The sequence below is a fragment of the Martes martes genome (genome assembly GCF_963455335.1).
Source record: "Martes martes genome assembly, chromosome: 16".
In the NCBI taxonomy this organism is placed as follows: Eukaryota; Metazoa; Chordata; class Mammalia; order Carnivora; family Mustelidae; genus Martes; species Martes martes.
In genome coordinates this window covers 31,643,642-31,662,516 of record NC_137904.1, presented here as the reverse complement: position 1 = coordinate 31,662,516, position 18,875 = coordinate 31,643,642, and the positions used below count along the sequence as shown (strand labels likewise).

The 18,875-nt window shown below is 35.7% G+C and overlaps 1 protein-coding gene across 2 annotated transcripts in view; it reads left to right on the top strand.

Moving 5' to 3' along the window:
- Positions 1-18,875, top strand: part of CLTC (clathrin heavy chain) — a 64,280-nt gene that overhangs the window by 28,979 nt on the left and 16,426 nt on the right. For both annotated transcript variants that reach the window (XM_080826047.1, XM_080826046.1), the window contains exons 7-17: positions 2,724-2,921; positions 3,607-3,807; positions 6,105-6,257; positions 6,863-6,985; positions 7,667-7,804; positions 8,007-8,171; positions 8,321-8,501; positions 10,205-10,368; positions 15,206-15,331; positions 15,932-16,074; positions 18,399-18,633. In XM_080826047.1, the coding sequence (XP_080682173.1) occupies positions 2,724-2,921; positions 3,607-3,807; positions 6,105-6,257; positions 6,863-6,985; positions 7,667-7,804; positions 8,007-8,171; positions 8,321-8,501; positions 10,205-10,368; positions 15,206-15,331; positions 15,932-16,074; positions 18,399-18,633 (1,827 nt within the window). The remainder of the gene's footprint in view (positions 1-2,723; positions 2,922-3,606; positions 3,808-6,104; positions 6,258-6,862; positions 6,986-7,666; positions 7,805-8,006; positions 8,172-8,320; positions 8,502-10,204; positions 10,369-15,205; positions 15,332-15,931; positions 16,075-18,398; positions 18,634-18,875) is intronic.

Here is an 18,875-nt window from a genome sequence, read left to right as displayed (position 1 = left end):
AATAGCTATTGCAGGGCACCTGGAAAGTTATCCAATTAGATAGGGGAAGTATTACCTATTCTGAAATTGTCAGAAGTAATTCGTTTTCTGTTTTCTTAGTATTTTAGCGTAATCAAAAATACTCCACCAGGAGGTATCTTATTTTCTAAAAAATGGTTTAAAATTTCAAGCAGTACTGTTACTGGTCTTGCCTTTTTCTAGCTTTTCAAATTAGTAGTTTTCCCAGCTAGTAAGCAAAGGAAGTAGATAGGTTCCCCTCCACCTTTGTTCTATTAATTTCTGGAAAATGGTTATGTATGTAAAGAGGCAGATCCTATAGAGAAAGGGAGTCTTTCCCTATCTATCCATTCCCTGTCTGATCTCTACACCTGATTAGGTGCTTATGCTTTATACTGCCAGAATTTAGGTAGCTCTCCTCTTCTACATCTATCACAATGAATTACAATTGCTTGTTTAACTGCTTCAGTCACTATTCTTCGTTAGAAAGGGGCTTTTTTAAAAAATTGTATTTCTATACCAGTCAATGTCTTGGTGCTAAGACAACTTTAAAAATTCAGTAGCTTTCAAGTATTCAGTTGAATGCGTCTCTCTTGGAAAAATCAGGAATGAATTGGCCTTTTGGTGAACTAGGTTAGTGATAATTTAATTATGAAGTTGTTAAACTAAAGACCTCCTTATTTCTGTTACCATGCTGATATTTTTAAGGTAATAAAGTATCTGGGAAAGTTTCACCATATATATTTGCCATTTGTAACTCTGATTCTGAGAACTTACTGATGATTCTCCTTCCCAACAAATTTTCTGTGCCAGTTGCTTTGAGTAGGGAGATGAGTATTTATAGGGACCTTAGGCCTCAAGTCATTTCCTCTGGTCTTTGGTCAAAGTCAATTGCTGCTGGGCATATGCCCTGAAGGAATGAGTTTGTGGTTTCTACTGGTTTAAAAATCAAAAGCTTAAAAAAAAAAAAAAACTGTCATGAGAACATTTTTGGCAGTATCTAGCTTAAATTCTGAACTTGACTTTAGAGGTAGAGGAACCGTCTCTGTCCCCTGTAGATATTAAGTACTGGTTGCTAGAAATCTGCCACAACAGTCTAAAATAGGATAAAGATGAATCTGTGGATTTGGTGTTTGGGAAAGACGAAGGCATAGCAATCATTAGGAAGCTTCAGACTGTAACTGGAACTGGATTTGTTCATCTTCCTTATTTTTCCTGGGAACTAAGCATTAAATTAAGGGTGAGGGTCTGGAATGCAAATGACTATAAAGAACAAGTAATTACTCCTTCCTTTAATGTCTTAATTTGTAGTAGAATGACATGAGGCAGATATAAGATAGCCGAAGTCCTGGAGCTGGGGAGGGGTCCCTCTGACCTGTAGAAGTGAAAGCATTTGGAAGTTAAAATTTCTTCATTTTTCTCAAAAGGAAAAATAGAACAGACAGGGTACACTGTTACCTCTCTTTTGATTATTGAATTCTCAGATTGTGTTTTGATTCTTGTTAGTACTGGCACAGAAATTTCCCATTTTCATTTACTTAACAAATATCAAGCGTTTATTTTAGGCAAAACAGTCTGGTGCTAATTATACAACTAAGGAAAAGTAGGTGCCTGTCCTTATGCGGCGTAGTGACTGAGAAACAGATGAGAAATTACAGTATGAGAAGTGCTGTTGGGATAATATGTTTGTAAGCTGAGGTGTATAACCAGTTCTGGTGTAGGGGAGAGGAATGAATATGTAAGTAGTGAAGTGAAGGCTCCCTTTTCTCATGTCAGTTGAGAGTAATTTAGAATTTAGGCAAGTAGGGCAGAATTCTGTGACAGTGATTTTTTTTTTTTTAAAGGAGAATTAAGGGTAAGTGTTCGCCAAGTGCCCTTTACTGATGCTACATTTATAAAGCACCTACTGCATGTGTTGCAGTATATTAAGTGCATGAAGATTCAGTGATTCCCTCCCCTCATTGAGTATATAGTCTGGTCTCTAGGAGTGTAAATGGAATTAAAATTACTGAGACTCCTTGTTAAAAAAAACCTAGAGTTAAAAGGAATATACCTTAAGCTTCTTCCAGGTGAGCCCTAGATTTCATTGAGATTGCAGAGGTTTTTCATAGTCCTGTAGATTGTCCAGACTCTCTCCCAAGAATCGATAAACCACATGGAGAGCTGCCTTTTGGAGCTCAGCTAAATGGGAGCCTTAATTTTGATATTAACCATGTTAAGAATGAATGGATGATTACAAAGCAATTAGTTTAGACAGTGTGAAGATAGTATGAAGTAGGTATTATATTTATATTATAAATATGGCCATGTTTTAAGAATCCCCAAATGGCTTACCAACCCTTAGTCTTCTTTCTCCTGGGTTTTTTTGGCTTTGTTTTTTTGTTTTGAGAGAGAGCGCATGTGTGCATGCATGTGCATGAGCAGGAGGAAGGGGCTGAGGAGGAGAAAGAGAGAGAGACTCTCAAAGCAGGTTACATGCTTCAGCATGGAGTCCAACACGGGGCTCGATCCCATGACCTTGAGATCATGACCTGAGCCGGAAATCAAGATTCAGACGCTTAACTGACTGAGCCACCCAGCTGCCCTAGTTTTTTTTAACTTATTTATGGCAACAAGAATGCAATTGTCACAATTTCATTATCTTTATGACTCAATAGTAAACAGCTCTAAACAAATTTTGTATCATTGATATCCATTGCAGCTATTCATCAGTCTTTAAATTGCAGGTTCTGTCAGTATGTGTGGAAGAAGAAAACATAATTCCTTATATCACCAATGTCCTACAAAATCCTGATTTGGCTCTGAGAATGGCTGTACGTAACAACTTAGCTGGTGCTGAAGAACTCTTTGCCCGGAAATTTAATGCTCTTTTTGCCCAGGGAAATTACTCAGAGGCAGCAAAGGTAGCTGCTAATGCACCAAAGGTAAATAGTTACGGAAACGAAATTGCCATGATGGGATTCATGTTAATATGTTCTATTTCTAATAATGTTAGAAGTGGAACCAGCTCTCTCACAGAGAAACTAACCCTTTTTAGGTTGCATTTTCCTGTAGTATAAGTTACTTGTCAGTGCCTCTAGACTTGGTTAGCTCTTTAAAACTCAGTGTCAGGTTATGTAGATCTAGCAAGCTGTGTTTACCCTCATCAGTGATAGCTGCTGATTTTTATTTCTAAACTTCAAAATTAAATAGATCCTGTTTAGTTTATGGTAAGAAGATTGTCTGAAATTTAGCTGAATTTATTCTCATCACCTTACTGTTATATTGGACTGAATTAACACTCTATACCCCGATCAGTATTACGAAGTTTGCACTTAATGTGAACCTGCAACAACAGCCAGCCGTAACTGCTTTACGATTAAGCTGTTCTCTTACACACTGGCATTGTAATTGGATTGGTATATTTCTGATTCTGAATAATCTTACAACCTTGAACCAGATTGTGACAGATAATGACTGAATCTTTGCTATTTAGTGTATGGAACGTTTGAAATTTGTTATTGGTAGATGAAGTCATGCTTTTAAGATTGACACAAGAGATCCTTGGAGTTATTAGTGTAATGTTGGATCACCTTTAAAAGGAGTCTTGAACATTTCTCTTTCTTAAAGGGAATCCTTCGTACCCCAGACACTATCCGTCGGTTCCAGAGTGTTCCAGCCCAGCCAGGTCAAACTTCTCCTCTACTTCAATACTTTGGAATTCTTTTGGACCAGGGTCAGCTAAACAAATACGAATCCTTAGAACTGTGTAGGCCTGTACTTCAGCAAGGACGGAAACAGCTTTTGGAGAAATGGTTAAAAGAAGATAAGGTACATTAACTTATGTTAACATACTTTTGCTTTGATCGTATTTAAATACCATGGTAGCAAGTTAGAAACCTCTAGGCTGCACCAAAATGCCCATTATTTACAGCTTATAGGAACAGAATAAGGACAGACATTGTATGAGATGCATTAACTTACTACCTTTTTGAAAATGTATTTAATTTTTATGTCACGCTGAGATAGGGTATCTTTGTTCAGTTTTTTAAATGGAATCCAGGGTTCTTGCTTGGTGCTTAAGACTACTAACCTGGGGACGCCTGGGTGGCTCAGTTGGTTAAGCCGCTGCCTTCGGCTCAGGTCATGATCCCAGGGTCCTGGGATCGAGTCCCGCATCGGGCTCCTTGCTTGGCAGGGAGCCTGCTTCTCTCACTGCCTCTGCCTGCCTCTCTGCCTACTTGTGTGTACTCTCTCTCTGGCAAATAAATAAAATCTTTAAAAAAAAAAAAAAAAAAAAGACTACTAACCTGGAAGCAAATTGCTATCCTTTTGCTTTAGGAAAATTTTGGTGTGAGACGCTTACTTCAGTATACATATACATATATGCATATGGTCAACATATGTAAGACTCTTTTGGACATAGGTTATATATTCTTTTATCTCACATCCCACACTTGATATACATAGTAGTTTCAGCCTTACAAATACATCTTTTAGAAATTCCCAAGTATTATCAAAATTGTTGTATTTGCTACTAGTAAGAAGTGTTTGGATGTGCAAGGGAGACATGAAATGTTGAACAATCATTGATATGTTATAAAACTTCAGGGCTGTCTAATTAGCAGTGGCAGGGATTCCCAATTACATGGAAAAATATTTAACTAGTTTCTTGAAATTTATTTAAATTTGACTCTTTAAAATTTGTTCTTAACCAGCTTTCTTTTCTGTAGGGTTTCCCTATATTTTTTGTATTTGCCCAGCAATTTCTTTTTACACAAAGCAGCTAATAGCACTGTGTTTCTTGAGCACATTATGGAAAATGTTGCTTATTTGTAAGGCAGCTAACAAGTTTAAACAGTTGCTTGGTGGCATTAATCCTTTCATTCCACCATAAAAAGCCTTTTTCAACAAAGTGGTAGTATTGAATTACCCTGTCTTATACCACTGTCAGGAACTGAGGTGGTACTGTTTAAAATACTCTGGTAGTAAATAACTTTTAATACCATTATACCTTTCAGTTTTAGTGTATATTGATAATATTTTTACATTACTAATTCTAAGTCCTTGTTTCTTGACCCAGCTTCTGACAGTCTTATGGGATACTGGAGAATAGTGCTTCAGAGTTGGGATGCTTGGACAGGAGTCACTGCTGAAGAATAGTTACTAGCCACACTAGCGAGTATTTGAGGTCTGTCCTAATTGTTTAAGTTAAGGGAGGATGGGAACAGCCAAAGTAACTGAGTTGACCTATATAGCTGTGTGAAAGCTTTTTAGGTATCATTACCTTTTTTGTGAAAATGGTCATATGGGATTTATTTATGGTAAAAGGGACACTGGTCAACTCTGTACTAGTTAGCATGTTCGGTTAAGAGGTATAGGCTCTGGTAGAACTTTTTACCTCTCAGTGATAAACGCTATTCTCTGACATAACCATTAAGAGTAGAAAATCAACTCTAGTATATAAATCAAAACTCTTAGGGAAGCTGTTTTCCAGATTGGGCAGCTGACTGACTCAGTCTGAATAGTACAGAGGAGGGTATTTGCTTGTATACCACCTAAAAATTCTTAAGTTTTTATCTCAGTCCCTGTAAAATTAGTATGTTCTGCTTTGCGACCTTAGATCTAAAAGTCAAAATTATAATGGAGCTTAGATCCCATAGACATACAAATTATACCTTAATTTTAAGGAGGGTCCTTAGGATAAGCCTCATCTGACTCCTTAAATATTAAATTTTCATTTGATAACATTACATTAAAAATTGGATTCTTTTTGGAAAAATTGGGGCCATGTTGATCTGATGATCTGAATATTCATAAAAGATAGAAGTACAAGATTCTGCTTTTTAGGTACCTACTTCCTAACAAAGTAGTTGGTTATATCTATAAGTATGAAGTCTTGGTGGGCCTTTTATCCTTAAGTAGGGTGTGTGGAGAATTCTGCTGAGACAGTGCTGTGAATACAAGATGAAGAGTCTTTACTAACCACAACCCTTGCATATTTATAATGTATTCTGGGACAATTGTAAGTGCCTGTCATTAGTTATTATTTATAGTGGAAGTAATATTAACTGCTCATTTATAAAATAGCTCATGGATTACTAAACAATCTCTTTCTCCCTTGACAGTTGGAATGTTCAGAAGAACTGGGTGACCTTGTGAAATCTGTGGACCCTACATTGGCACTTAGTGTGTATCTGCGGGCTAATGTCCCAAATAAAGTCATTCAGTGCTTTGCAGAAACAGGTCAAGTCCAGAAGATTGTTTTATATGCGAAAAAAGTGAGTTCAGTGAAACAGATTCTCAATATAAATTCATTAAAACATTGAGAAATTAACTTACAGTAATGGTCAATGAGTTTAATAGTGAATTTCTTTAAACTTTGAATTACTTGAAAAAGCATAAAAACTCTGTTTTAGCTCTCACATATAGAATTACACTTAACTCAGAAATTACATGCTGGGGTGCCTGACTGACTCATTTGATAGACATGAGATTCTTAACCTTGGGGTCAAGTTTGAGCCCCACATTGGATAGAGAGATTTCTTTTAAAAAATGAAGATAATCTTGGTTGGCTTCTCATAATTTAAGATGTCATGGGCCTCTTTAACCTCTTAGAACAAACTTTGAAATGGTCATTCATTGAAAATGAGTAAGTCAGTTATAAAAATTTATAGTTTTCCATTCAAATATGTTATCACCAAGGGGTCTAGTCACCTGATATAAACCAAGGTCAAAGTGAGCATGTTAACTTAATTAAAACTGAATTTGTACTTGTAGTAGTTCTATATTAGTAAAATTCTGTTGTAGAAAAAGCCTTCAAATGAAGGCTAAACAGAAATAAAACTGTACAGCAGAAACTTTGCAAATCATTGTCTATTTTTAGGTTGGATATACTCCAGACTGGATATTTTTGCTGAGGAATGTCATGCGTATCAGTCCAGATCAGGGACAGCAGTTTGCTCAAATGTTAGTTCAGGATGAAGAACCTCTTGCTGATATCACACAGGTAAAGGCATTAAAATGTATTCTGTAGAAGTTGATTTAAAAAGTGAGTTCGGGGGAGGGATCTGGGTTTAAACAGCTTTGAAGAATGGGTTAACCTTTCAGTCTGTAGAAATCAGAGCTGTGTCTGTCAACATAAACCTCAAATATCTTATTTTAAAAAATAAATAAAAAAGCCAGAAAAGCAAGTAGCAGAAGAATGGACAGGAAGATACCACCCATAAACAGTTTTAAAACATGTAAAAACAAATACCATCTTGTTTAGAATGCATATATATTAAAAATATGAAAAATATATGGGAATAATAATAAAGGATGGTTTCTGCCATTGGGTGAAGGAAGAGATGCATATAGGAAACGGGACTCAGAGACTTTCCTATTTTGTGTATTTTAAATAGTTCATCAAAATTTTAGAACTATTGTTTTGATTGATTGTATTCTACTCTTATATATAGTATCTTGACAGTTTTTTTATCAGAATTAAAAATAACTAGATGACAAAAATTTATTCTTAAAATTATGAAGTTACATTGTACAAATGATATTTAAATCTGGGTTTTGTTCTGGCAGTTTTTGTATATGTAAAGTGATATTTAATTTCCTTTCATTTACAAATTTTCAACAGGATCATAAAGCAAGTTTTAAACATCTTAAAAAACAATTCTCATTAAATTTTTTTCCCCAGATTGTGGATGTCTTTATGGAATACAATCTAATTCAGCAGTGTACAGCATTCTTGCTTGATGCCCTGAAGAATAACCGCCCATCTGAAGGTCCTTTACAGACACGGTTGCTTGAGATGAACCTTATGCATGCGCCTCAAGTACGTTTTTCCTGCGTTTAGGCATGTTTCCACTGTTCTAGTTAGTAGATATTGAGAGCTTCTTAGATTAAGCTATTTGAAGCTACTGTGATGCCTTTACTTTCTCCTTTATTCACTGTTGAATCTTAGTGTGTAGTCTGGATATAGAATTATTGCTGTAAATGGGATATAAAATAAATTTGTCCTATTTGTGGTTTTATAGGTTGCAGATGCTATTCTAGGGAATCAGATGTTCACGCATTATGACCGGGCTCATATTGCTCAGCTGTGTGAAAAGGCTGGTCTGCTGCAGCGTGCATTAGAACACTTCACTGATTTGTATGACATAAAGCGTGCAGTTGTTCACACTCATCTTCTTAACCCTGAGGTATTGTCATCTTTATCTAACAGATGGCGATATGATTGATTGGTATACAGAAAATGTGTTTGTAGTACTGAATTAGTAATTTCATTCTACCATTAAGTTCGATATTGTTTCATTTATGTATTTGTTTACCTGTTTATTTTGTCCTCTAGTGGTTAGTGAATTACTTTGGGTCCTTATCAGTGGAAGACTCCCTAGAATGCCTCAGGGCCATGCTGTCTGCCAATATTCGTCAAAATCTGCAGATTTGTGTTCAGGTGGCTTCGAAATATCATGAGCAACTGTCAACTCAATCTCTGATTGAACTTTTTGAATCTTTCAAGAGTTTTGAAGGTAATTAAGAGTTTCTAAGTTGTTTTTAATTAAGAGAGCCAAGAGGGGTATTATTATGATATTGTACTATTGGAAATTCTGTCTTTCTACAAGCTAAATTTTATGGGACAGTTTGAGTTTTATTTATTAAATGTCATCCCTTTTATGTTGGATTCTAGAGATGTGCAACGAATGAGACTGTCAGCTTGGATATTTTATAGATGAATTAAAGGCAGAATTTTAAGACATAAACCTATACAGTAGCTTTGTTGTAATTGTATAAAATGAAAATATTAATGGTCAGGTATAGTAAGATTTCACACTTCTGTTGTCTGACTCTTAAAATGGCAAATGTTTCGGGCACCTGGGTGGCTCAGTTGGTTAAGCGACTGCCTTCGGCTCAGGTCATGATCCTGGAGTCCCAGGATCGAGTCCCACATCGGGCTCCCTGCTCGGCAGGGAGTCTGCTTCTCCCACTGACCTCTCTCCTCTCATGCTCATTCTCTCTCTCTATCTCAAATAAATAAATAAAATCTTTAAAAAAAAAAAAATGGCAAATGTTTCTAGCCAGGGACATTTTGTGACTTATCATTATATACTGGGTTTTCTCAACCTTTACACTATAGATAATTTGGGGAGTTTTTTGTTTGTTTTGTTTTGTTTTTTTGCACCATAGATAATTTGGGCTGGATAATTTGTTTTGGGGGTGGGTTGTCATGTGCATGCAGGATATTTAGCAGCATCCCTGGCTTCTACCTCTAGATGCCAGTAGCAGCTAAAACAGCTGTGATCACCAAAAGTGTCCCCAGACATTGCCAAATGTCTGTCTCTTGGGAAGAAAAGTACCCCATGTGAGAATCACTGCTATACTGAGTAGCAGTGTAATCCCTATTGGATGACGCTTAGGTTTATTAGCTAAGCTTCTGGGCCCCAGTCATCTTTTTTTCCTTCTTTTTGTCCTGTTGCTCTGGACAGAATAAGATTTCTACTAGTTTACTTAATTTCTCAGTTTCTGTATACTATACACTAAATTGATTCTGTTCATTCAAGTACAGTAGCCACTAGTGACATGTAGCTACATAAATTTGAAGTAATTAAAATTGAATACAATTAAAATTTTAGTATATGTGCTGCCGAAGCGAGCACTACAATTAAAATTTTAGTTCTTCAGTCACAGCAGCCGCATTTCAAGTACTTAATAGCTGTGTATGGTTGGTGCCTACCATATTGGACAGTGCAGATATAGAACATTTTTATCACAGAAAGTTCTGTTGGACAGCACTACATTAAATTCTTTTCAAACCACTTTTGTATTTTTCCTATTAACTGAATATAGGAAAAACCTGCTCTAAGGGACTTCTTTTAAAATTTCTCATATGAAACATGGTATGATTTCATTTAAAATTTCTCTTGTGGAACATGGTGTGATTAGCTTTGGTATTAGGTAGCTGCCTCCTAACTACTTCTCAGCTACTAGAGAACTTTGAATTGTCTGTTCTGTAGGGATTTAAGTGAATGCTCATTTATTGAACTGATTACTAGATTAATTAGTATTCTTATTGAGCTTTTTGAGCAACCAGTTTTTACTTGGGGCTATACAATATAAGTTATTTTTAAGTTGAGGTATAATTGACATGATGTTTCTTTAATTGCTTAAATATTTTTCAGTTCTATCATTCTCAGAGGTACATCTATGCTTAATTTCAGTTATTTGTCTCTTTAAGGTCTCTTTTATTTTCTGGGATCCATTGTTAACTTTAGTCAGGACCCAGATGTGCACTTTAAGTATATTCAGGCAGCTTGCAAGACTGGGCAGATCAAAGAAGTAGAAAGAATCTGCAGAGAAAGCAACTGCTATGATCCTGAGCGAGTCAAGAATTTTCTCAAGGTAAGTGGTTTTGAGTAATGCACTTTCTGGCTGGATTGAAGATCAGTAGTTTTACATAGGTTTCATCATAGTTTTAAATATTTGTTGTCCCTGGTGCACCCAGGTGGCTCAGTTGGTTAAATGTCTGCCTTCAGCACAGGTTATGATCTCTGTGTCCTTCGATGGAGCCCCACTTCGGGCTCCCTGCTCAGTGGGGAGTCTGCTCCTCCTCCTCCCTATGCCTCTCTCCCCTATTCATGGGTGTACGTGCTATCTCTCTCTCTCTCTGTCTGTCTGTGTCTGTTTCTGTGTCTCAGATGAATAAATTTTTAAAAATACTGTTTCCCTTAATGGGAAATTCTTAACATTCTCAAATTACGTGCTTAATTACTTCTTCCATATTTAATACTCTGTGGTTTCCTTCAAAATAAGGGAAGTGGTAAGTAATACTTAAGAATGAACATTTCTTGGGTTGCCTGGATGGCTCAGTGGGTTAAGCCTCTGCCTTCACCTTGGGTCGTGATCTCAGGGTCCTGGGATTGAGCCTGTTATCTGGCTTTCTGCTCAGCGGGGAGCCTGCTTCCCCCTCTCTCTCTGCCTGCCTCTTTGCCTACTTGTGATCTCTGAGTGTCAAATAAACAAATAAAATCTTAACCAAAAAAAAAGAATGAACATCTCTTTAAAAGAAGAAAAAATAGCACTGTGTCAAAAGAATTTCTTTCACTTGAATTTTGGAAGAAAAATTTTGAAAAAGAGTTGGAGATTCTCAGTGTTTAGATTTTCAGGTATACTCCTCTTTAAGGTCAGTTTGCCCTCATGTCCTTCAGGAGCCTGTATTTACACGAAGGGTTTTGTTATCTTGTTATCTAAAGGACCTAGGTTTCCCTCTCATCGAAGTAGCTTTTCTCTAGAAACTCAGTATTAATTGTGTGTAATTAATTAAACTGAAGGTAAGATCTAACAAAAAAAAAAAAACCCTCAGCTTTTCAACACTAGTTATAGAAAAGTAAGAACTGCCTGTGTTGCAGTGAAGAATAATGGTTTAAAAATTTTTAGCTCATCAGAACATACGGGCAGTTAAATTTGTTTAATGTTTACTTTAGTTTTACTCTCATATCTACCGGTTATACTGTGAGGAAAATAAAGCTTTAAAATTGGCAGTTGCCAATAAAAATAAACTATAGAACACTTCGATTACCCCTTAAAAATATATTTTGCACTTAAATTTTATATACACATACATGGGTGTGTGTGTATATATATGAAACAGTTCCAGAGACTGTATATAAAGTTAATTATTTTTTGTCTTTTGGAAGAATTTTACATTGAAACTAAAACCAAAACGATTATTTTGTAATTCAGTATACTGAATCTAAAATACTGTACTAAATAACATAGATTATCTAAATCTATAGTTTTATTAGCTGCTGTCCCTTCTGAAGAATTATTGCTGGGCTCTAGATTAAACAGCTAAACTCTTAGTTACTAAGTATAGAAGTTGCCTTATATTTTAGATTAAAAGATAAATTTTCCCCAGTATGTATAGCTTTCTATAATGTCATGGCCATCATGAGTATTCTGAGTATCCTGGCTAGTATGCTGTGTTCAAACCCAAGTCTTTCTGGTGCCAAAAAGCCCTCCAGATCAGAAAGATTTGATGCTTTATGCTTGACTAGAGTACCCAAGAAAACAATTCAGTTCCTCTTTTGAGTATCAGTACTGTTTCCTTTTTTTTTTTTTTTTTAATATTACCTGATTCTCACACTGATTCCTTTTTTGTTATTAAGCTCTCAACTGTTACGCTTCAGTTGTCATTGCTTTAGAACTGGGTTTGTATTTTTCTATTATTTATTTTTCTATTATTTATATGTAGAATGGTACTAAATTAACTATTTTCACTTAATTATGATCTTGAGCTTCAGAAATCCTCTGGATTTTAGCATGGTATAACCTTATGTTACATAGCCCCTGAGATCTAATGAGAAGAGGACTCCCCTTCCACACATCACACTGTGAATCAGGTGTAAGTTTGATAGAGTAGGAAAATGGATGTTTTTTCTGGGCTTTTAAACCAGTCAGCCCTGGTTCAAATTCTGTTTGTGTCATTAGCTATTGTTTGTTCATTTGGTATTTGTCTAGCTGTTACCTAAGGCAAATTGACTAGTATGCCTTAGCCTCAGTTTCTCCAGCCAGAAGCTGTGTTCATCTAGTCAAGTACCTTGTATACCATAGGTGTTTGAGTGATAACTATTGTTAATAAACTGTGTTGGTGGACCTTGGAAATAAGGTAGAGTCAGCCAACATGTGATCATTTTCTATCAGGCAAGTTTTCCCTTTGGTTTTATGTTATTCCTGACTTTATGAAGGAATTTTATTTCCAGCCGAAGTTAAAGGTAAACCTTGTGTCTTATCTTCAGCCTGAAATGGGAGCTCAGTACTTAGATATTACTGTTGTATTCTACCTTGTACCTCAGTAGTAAGAATGAACTTCATTCACTTTCTTTATTGACCTGTATAATGCTACATCTCATCATCGTGGTCATTAAATTTCATTTTGGAGACACTAGCTGTATGATAATTGACTGGTGTGATATGTAAACTCTGAGAAGAAAAATACTCTGATCCTGAACATTCAAGTGCCATTTATGTGTTAGCCACAGGGAATACAGAGATTGGTAGATTATGACTTCTTTGGAAGGCAGCTATGCTCACCACTATATCACCAACGCCGATTGATTATGACTTCTTTAAAGTAGCCTGTGAGCAGGATGAAATGTTGTCATTAGAATCATTTGGCTCATGCATTCACCCTGTGGAACTATAGCTCTCTGTAGAAAGCATGGAACTGTTCTTCAGACCCATGATCTGCTTTCTGCTACCTTTGATCTTATTTCTTTTATCATTTTTCTTTTCTGGTTGTACTTAAACCACACTGGCCTGCTTGCTATTCCTGGAACTCCCTGAACCCTCTCCTGCCCCAGGACATTGCTTGTGCCCTTTTCTACTTTTTTTCTCAAATCTTCATGACAAGAATTCCTTGCCTTTATTCAGATTTCTGATGAAATGTTATGAGCAAGGATGTCTCAGATTACCATGTTTAGAATAAAACCTACCTTCCGTCTTCACCTCATCCATGTCCTGCTTTATTTTTCTTTAAAACACTTAACATTACAAGACCTTGCCTTTTTCCACCAGAACATGGTTCCCTGAGAGAATGCTTTACCTTGTTCCCTGCTATATCTTAGTGCATAAGAACAGTGTCCAATATATAGGTACTCAATAAATACGATTTAAGTGAATAACTTAACGTTTAAGAAAACCTCTGAACGTGTTTATATAATTTCAGTTTTGTTCTTTAAAATGTTTAACCATAATAGCTAGTGAGTTAACCTTTTTAGGAAATAATTTAAACTATGAATAGCATTTTTCCCATATGTGAAATCATATGCAAATTTAGGCAGTCAAGAAAATACACTAGTTTTTAATCTACGTTTCTAAATCTTAAATTTTCTTCAGAAATACAGTATAGTTGTCTTAACCAGCAGAATTCTTAAAGACCCATGCATGAGACTAGAACACCTAGGTAATCTTACATTACTGTTAAGTGTATTTTCTAAGTGGTAAAATAAAGTATATAATATTTTATGTGGATATTAAAGAGGAAAAAGAAAATTAGTGTGGTGATCCACTGACTTTCTGATGTTCATTTAGTAGGAAAAACTTGGCCAACTGAAATCTTACGGATAGGTAGATCAACATTTTTTCTAGAAATTATTGTAGCTGTTAGTACAGAGTTTCCATGGTGCTAAATAATACATGCTTTAGACTTTCCTTAATGGCAAAAATCTGCAGCTGGACTTCCACTTCAGATTTACAGCCATTTTGATTTTTTATTTGGAATTTCTCCTGACTCCCATAGTTAGTTTGGTGTTCTCTGAACATTTCATAGGCTATTCTTCAAATTATTTATAATTGGATGAGTGATATGCACTAAACTTACGAACCATTTTATTTTAACATTGCAAATGTTCTCAGTGGCTGTCATTGGGGAAAGTCCTGTTCTGCTTAGTTGTACTTCGTTAGTAGACTGACATAGAGGAATCATTTATTGAGGAATGTTTCACTGTGTATAAATGAATTCCTGATGGAAACTATTGTTTTTTGTGCTGTACCTTATATCTGTGGAATGTAACAGGACATGTATCAGGTAAATGCCCAGTACAGGTCTTACCAACCTGTCTGTAACATCTGTGTCAATCTGTAAGTAGGATTATAGCTTGGTATTTGTAATGATAAAAGCAATTGGTAATTTAAAGATGTCTTTTCCTTATGTGCTTGCTTTTCTCTCTCTCTCTCTCTCTCTCTCTTTTTTTTTTTTTTCTTAACCATCATGCTGCTCCTTTAGACTTTATTGTAATAGTGTTAGAGGCAGGCCACGTAGATTGGAATTTGGGAGGGGTAAAAAATCATTAGTTTGAAACAACTCTGAACCATTTATGTCGTCATTTTTGTAATGTAACTGTAGTTCTTAAGTCAACTCCAAACTCATTTGCAATGTTACTGTTAATGAAAGTCCTACTGGGATTATTTTATATCCTAAATAACACTGGTGGCTCACAAATCTGTTACTTTTTTTTGGTAAAGGGTGTATGTGGAAAGGACTTGGTATTTTGCTATGAATCTAAGTCTAGCTTACTAAAAATTTAGTGGAATTAAAAAAATTTAGTGGAACACCAGCTACTGGGGCATTTCTTTCTTTGAGAGAAGAACCAAGTTTATGTGAGCCTCTCTTGCCAGTGTAGAATAGATTCTCATATTTTACATAGATTTGATAGTCTTCTTTTTGTTCTTTTTTCAGGAAGCAAAGCTAACAGATCAGTTACCACTTATCATTGTATGTGATCGATTTGACTTTGTCCATGATTTGGTGCTCTATTTATATAGAAATAATCTTCAAAAGTATATAGAGATATATGTACAGAAGGTAAGTAATACTTAAAAAATACCTTACTGTAAATTCTACTTATCACACTCTGAAAATCTTCATATCCTTTTGAAACTCTACAAAATGGGAGTAGCCTGCTACAGTGCCTGGCAACTTTTTTCTTTTCCTGTTCAGAATCCTTATTTGGATTAGAATTTTACCTTCATATTAAGCATAAAACAGAACAGACTAATGTAGTTGAAAAAGTTGGGTGACCTACACACTAGTTACTTGATAACCCAACCCCTGAGGTGTCCATGTAGAGCCATAAACTCTAGAGCAGTTTTAAAACCGTCTTAAACATAGATATTTGAAACCTTACCTTCTAACTTGAGAAATGGAAAAGCAGTTTTGCTGTAATGGAGGTCTTTTAATTAGTCTTTCATACACATCCTGTAGCTTCTTTGGATTTAGAGCAATGCTGAGGTAATTAACCAACCCCTTTCCTCCTTTTTGTGTCTACTTATAAATTTAGACTCTTGGTTTATTACTGAACTTTAAAATTGAGTTTCAAAGAGGGAAATAAGAGTTTTGTTTTTTTTTAAAACTCCCTTTTTGCTTTGCTTGTTAGTGACATAATGGCATTTTTTTTAACCATAGGTGAATCCAAGTCGACTTCCTGTGGTTATTGGAGGATTGCTTGATGTTGATTGCTCTGAGGATGTCATTAAAAATTTAATTCTTGTTGTAAGAGGTCAATTCTCTACTGATGAGCTTGTTGCTGAGGTTGAAAAAAGAAACAGGTGTAGTACCATTTTAACCTACATAAATGTGATAAATTAGTAGTCTCTCTTAGCAGGCTAATGGATAAAAAATATAGACTCTCATTTGCCTAAAAGCTGTTTGATAAAACTGGATCATAATTCCCTGGAGACACCTAATTTAGAAGTGACAAGCTAGCTATATTGCTGGGAAAGAAATCTGTTTTCTGAAACATTACAGTTTTGTCATAGATATTATTTACATGTTTATAATTACAGCTATGGTTTGGATATGTTTCTAATGTAAACTATGTAAAAGGCCTCCTTTTAGTTAGGTATGACACCACTGTTTTAGTAACTGATTCTTTAATTAATTTATGTCAGGTATAATGAGAGAAAAGAATTCCCTGTGTAACTCTGGGTTAAACTGATTTTTAATTTGAACCTTAACGTGATAATATGAATTCTGAATTTCCAGTAGAGGAGAATATAGTATAAGTGCTTCTAGTATTTATTATACCATGAAGTCTTTTTTTAGCTGGGAAATTTTGATGAACTGATTTAGAAAGTGTTACTGTAGTAAATGAGGTTGGTGGATTGGTTTAACTGTGGGAAGTTACTCTGACTATGAAAAGATAACAAGAAAACCTATGGGGTTTAATTTTAACCTGAGTTGGTATAGGTATCCTTGAAATGGTATTCTAGAATTTGTATTTGAATATTTCAAACAGGAAAATTCTGTATTCAAAGATAATGGAAATACAGAATATAATACTGATTTTAAAAACTTGAGCCTGGTCTGAACTGATTATAGGTCATAATAATTTAACATTTAGAAAGAGGTTTTAGTTGCATCTTCAATCTAATACCTGAAAACCATCTTGTTTGTATATTCTAAGCAAATAGCCAGATAAACTTAGACAATTTTGTCTTTAAGTTACAAATTACATTGTGATAAACTAGATTCACATCTGAGTCACTAGTTTAGATACGCCTTAGCTAATACTTATTTTTTCAGTTGCCATGGCGTATTTGCTTGTGTTGCACTTGCTTATAGGACCATGATTTTTTTGCCTTAATACAAATTCATGTCTTTACCCTAATGGGAGTGAGTTCATAATAGCTATATGAGTTTGGTAGCCAAAATATGGCTTGCTATTTTTCCTGTGGGTGCTTTTATTTTTATTATTATTTTTTTTAAGTTTGTTTATTTAAGTAATCTTCTCACCCAGCGTGGGGCTTGAACTCATGACCCTGAGATCAAGGGTTGGAGGTTCCACCAACTGAGCCAGCCAGGCGCCTCCTCTAGGTGCTTTTAATACTTATACCATTGTCAAAAGAGTATTGGGTCATCAGAACCACTGAAACATAAACTATAGCTTAGTGAAACCATGATCCTTGGTGGAGTAGTCAAATGACTGCTAGAATTATTAAACCCAGAGCTTCTAAAGCCACCAGATTTTGTTCACATTGTGTACTTAGGGGACTGCCCCCTTTGGCTGTAGGTAATGTCTGTTAATTGTGTTAAAATTGTAAGGAACCGGGGCACCTGGGTGGCTCAGTCGTTAGGCGTCTGCCTTCAGCTCAGGTCCTAATCCCAGGGTCTTGGGTTTGAGCCCAGCATCGGGCTCCCTGCTCTGCAGGAAGCCTACTTCTCCCTCTCCCACTCCCCCTGCTTGTGTTCCTGCTCTCACTCTCTCTCTCTCAGTCAAATAAATAAATAAAATCTTTAAAAAAACTTATAAGGGGGGCGCCTGGGTGGCTCAGTAGTTAAAGCCTCTGCCTTCGGCTCAGGTCATGATCTCAGGGTCCTGGGGTCGAGCCCCGCATCGGGCTCGCTGCTCAGCGGGGAGCCTGCTTCCTCTTCTCTCTCTGCCTACCTGTGATCTTCATCTGTCAAATAAATAAATAAAATCTTTAAAAAGAAAAATGATAAAGAACCTTAGATAATCTGGCCTGGTTTTTTATATGACATTCCCATCTTACTTCCAAACAAAATTTATCTGAAGTCTAGGTATTTTGTCCAGTATTTAAAAAAAAGTATGAATCTATAATCTCTTTTTTCTATATCCTATCTAAATAATGTAGCAGATAGGTCTGGGAGATTCTGAAGAGAGTCCTCTATACCTTTTGTATAATCTTGGGCAAATCATTTAGCCGTCTCTGAATCTTAATTTCCCAATTTGTAACAGAATTGTTGAGAATTCAAAATTACATAAAGGAGAGCATGTTATATACCGGAAGGTATTTCTGTAGTTAGCATTGTCAAGAGTTGTGTGTTTTTTAATAATATATCATGTGTGGTTTTGTGTTGTTGTTTTGTGTGTGTATGTGGTTTTTTGTTTTGTTTTGTTTTGAAATACTAGATTGAAACTGCTTCTGCCTTGGCTAGAGGCCAGAATTCATGAAGGCTGTGAGGAGCCTGCTACTCACAATGCATTAGCCAAAATCTACATAGACAGTAATAACAACCCAGAGAGATTTCTTCGTGAAAATCCTTATTATGACAGTCGCGTTGTTGGAAAGTATTGTGAGAAGAGAGATCCACATCTGGCCTGTGTTGCTTATGAACGTGGCCAGTGTGATCTGGAACTTATTAATGTGAGTACTGCTAGCTAAATGTTTACAGAGGGAAGGCTGCATTTTTAAATACCTGTTGTATAATGTTAGATTAGTGAATTTTGAGTTTCGCGGTGGCTTTAGGTGATACAGAGCATTCCTTGTAGTTGTGTGCTTTTTAAAAAAACTTTATTTGCCAATAATTGTGAATTTAAAGGGGCCAAAATAGTAAATTAAGTCTATATTCACCGACTAACATTTTAACCCCAGTAGTTATATCACCT